The sequence below is a fragment of the Pecten maximus genome, chromosome 15 (assembly GCF_902652985.1).
Source record: "Pecten maximus chromosome 15, xPecMax1.1, whole genome shotgun sequence".
Taxonomy (NCBI): domain Eukaryota; kingdom Metazoa; phylum Mollusca; class Bivalvia; order Pectinida; family Pectinidae; genus Pecten; species Pecten maximus.
The window spans coordinates 7,763,815-7,766,842 of NC_047029.1; the positions used below are offsets into that span (position 1 = coordinate 7,763,815).

Below are 3,028 nucleotides of genomic sequence, written 5' to 3' on the forward strand. Positions count from 1 at the left end.
ACGTTATTTATCACTGTCAAGAATCTTTTTATTAAAAAATCAATTTTTATTTTTTTATTTTCATTTTGATATTTTACACTACGCAAAAAAATAACAACGTACATATACCGCTTTGATGCTATTTGTATATCAATACGCAGTCTGCAGTTTCTAGCATGTTTTAATTTATTAATTAAAGTTTCCCCTTTGTGGCCCCTCACCTGAACATAAGGTATTTGTCAAGTGATCAGATGCCTTTCCCGTATTGAAGAGAGATACGCCTTGTCGTCAAATGGCCCACGACTGTCACGTGCCATCCGGTAACTCCGCCCCCAGCACGATCCGCCGATTTTATACATCTTTATCCCGAACGCGTCGGCCAATCACAGGACAGTAGCCTGTCACCTGCATCACATCACTACCTGTAAAAACTTCGTCAACTGTAAAACTTTTACAGGTAACGGGATATATAAGTAAGACAAGCTCCAAAGTGTGCCACAGATTATAGGGCAACACGACTGAGCAGACGACACTTGAAATTGTACGACTGGCCCGTGAATGTCTCGTGTCTCCAACTTTTCATGGAACAAACAGCTTAAACAAGTCTTGCACCTGTGTGGACTCAGAAGTGTACGTGTAAATTGACAATTCAGTCATTTTCAACTGTCACCAGTGACTAGAAGTTTTACTCAAGAAATAATTAATCAGGTAAAATAACTTGTACCTGCAATTGAACTTTTTCATAAACAACTGATTCTGATGATGAATTGAATTAGTAATCCTGAAAGTGCCGAGGCGACGTTAGGAAAGTGTTATAGAACTTTGCTGAGGTGTTTTATTGTATCGTAATGGAGGTGCAGTCCCAACACCAGGACCACTGCGACATGCAGCCATACGACACAACCAATATCTCTCCTTACGACATGACGTCATCATCGTCGACGTCATCATCTCCAGGGTCAATCATCTCGAGCGGTATGTACCCCGAGTACACGGACTGGGGTCATCCTCAGCAGCCCGAACTTCACCAATATGTGCCATACCCCCAAATCCCCCAGACGGACATTGTGGCCCCAGGGTCATTCTGGCAGGGGGACATGCACCCGGGACTACCATCAAACTTTTCCTACACCACGATGGAGCGAGTACCCAGCTATGAGTACAACACCGGACTGGTGAACCCCGTACCTACTCCAATAGTAACCGGAAACAACATCACTGTTAATATTTCAAAATCCGGAAAAACTAAACGGAAACGGGTGCAGAGCGTTCCTCAGCGAAGAGCAGCCAATATCCGGGAGAGACGACGAATGTTTCATCTAAACGAAGCTTTCGACAGTCTCCGAAAGCGCTTACCCGCATTTAACTACGAGAAACGGTTATCGCGGATCGAAACCCTGCGCCTTGCTATGACTTATATCGGATTCATGAAGGACATCTCGGATGGCGAGGACCCGAAAGATGTAAAACTTCAGGCCTTTAAGTCCAACAGTGATATTTTCGGAGACTTACAGGAGGAAGAAAATAAACTGTCATCGTAACTTTTGACTGATTATTGGTAGTGAAAAGGAGATTAGCACGTGACTGTACCTTAAAGACTAGTCAATTTGTTTACGTATAAACAGTGCGTTACAACAGGTATTTGATTATTGTTTAACTGCATCGAATTCCATTTTTGCTATCGTTATGTTGCGATGCCATAATGTGTTTCTTCATCCTGTTCCTGTGAGCTTTAATATGATATATTCTGGAGAGCTAAAACAACCATCAAATTATCGTATAAATATTAATGTAATGTTTACAAACAATATTTTCACGGTCTGAAATCCTATTGTATATTGTTTTATATTTTCACCGTCAGAATTGAAGCTTTCTTTGCTAATACGCCAGTGTTATAAAGATGATAGTTATATGTTAAAGTAACATATCCTATACAATACTTATATTAAAAAATCCACAGAGTGTTCAACCAAAGTGCAATTAGAATATCTAGGTATTATTTTATGAATTCCTGAAGTCATCAATATTTGATGTACCTTGTATGTGTTCAATGGCTATTTCACCAAAAGTGCGATTTATCTTGTATGTAAAGTGACACTATTAATTAATAACTTGATGCTCTAATTTAACATATTTTATTGTATATACATGTTTTATTTTTTGTCTTTTTGTGACAAAACAGAAAGCATATTATCTTGTTATGCATATTATTATTTTTAAATAAAAACTATTACCGAACTTTTATTGTTTGTGATTTGTATGGACAGGTGTGTTATTCCAGGTGTGTCTGTACACACATTCCGCTAAACATCCCTCACCCAGCTGGTAAGGGTACCGGTGTAACCTCGACCTTTGATCCTCGCACGCGACAAGACAACACAGGTGTTATTCAGCCTATTTGAAAGTGATTTCAATAGTTTTCTATTTTTCTCGTCATCGTTATTAATACTGTCATACAAAACTTTTATTTGATAATTCAAAGATTATGCACCAGGCGATATAGGGTAATAGGGTGTGTTTGTTGACGGCAGGCACTGATGGGGGCGTAATGGTTGGTGTGTAGGACATGTCCGATGACGACAGGGACTGATGGGGGCGTAATGGTTTGTGTGTAGGACATAACATATATTAATGAGCAAGGACTGAAACAAAACCGTAATGATTGACGTGTAGGATATAATACTTATTACATTTTTATCAGTGAAATATCGAAAATTATTCATTCTATAAAAGTGATATTTCACTAGTGAAAAATATCACTTTTTCTGATTTGACCAATGTCTGATGACGAGCAGGGACGGATACTAAGGCGTAATGGTTGGTGTGTAGGACATAGCTATTTACCAGCAGGGACTGATACTAAGGCGTAACGGTTAGTGTGTAGGACATGTCTGATGACGAGCAGGGGCGGATACTAAGGCGTAATGCTTGGTGTGTATGGCATATCAATTTACCAGCATGGACGGATATCAAGGCGTAATGGTTGGTGTATAGGACATAGCTATTTACCAGCAGGGACGGATACTAAGACGTAATGGTTAGTGTGTAG

General features: G+C 39.6%; 1 protein-coding gene across 1 annotated transcript; it reads left to right on the top strand.

The window, feature by feature from the left end:
* The first annotated feature begins 468 nt into the window (after positions 1-468).
* Positions 469-2,217, top strand: LOC117343952 (protein atonal homolog 8-like). Its single transcript, XM_033906519.1, has one exon. It carries the CDS (start codon positions 828-830, stop codon positions 1,518-1,520), a length of 693 nt encoding a protein of 230 aa, XP_033762410.1. The 5' UTR covers positions 469-827; the 3' UTR covers positions 1,521-2,217.
* Positions 2,218-3,028: the final 811 nt, after the last annotated feature.

Bases quoted from the DNA above. Each gene is read 5' to 3' on its own strand.
- LOC117343952 (XM_033906519.1), top strand. From the start codon at position 828: ATGGAGGTGCAGTCCCAACACCAGGACCACTGCGACATGCAGCCATAC.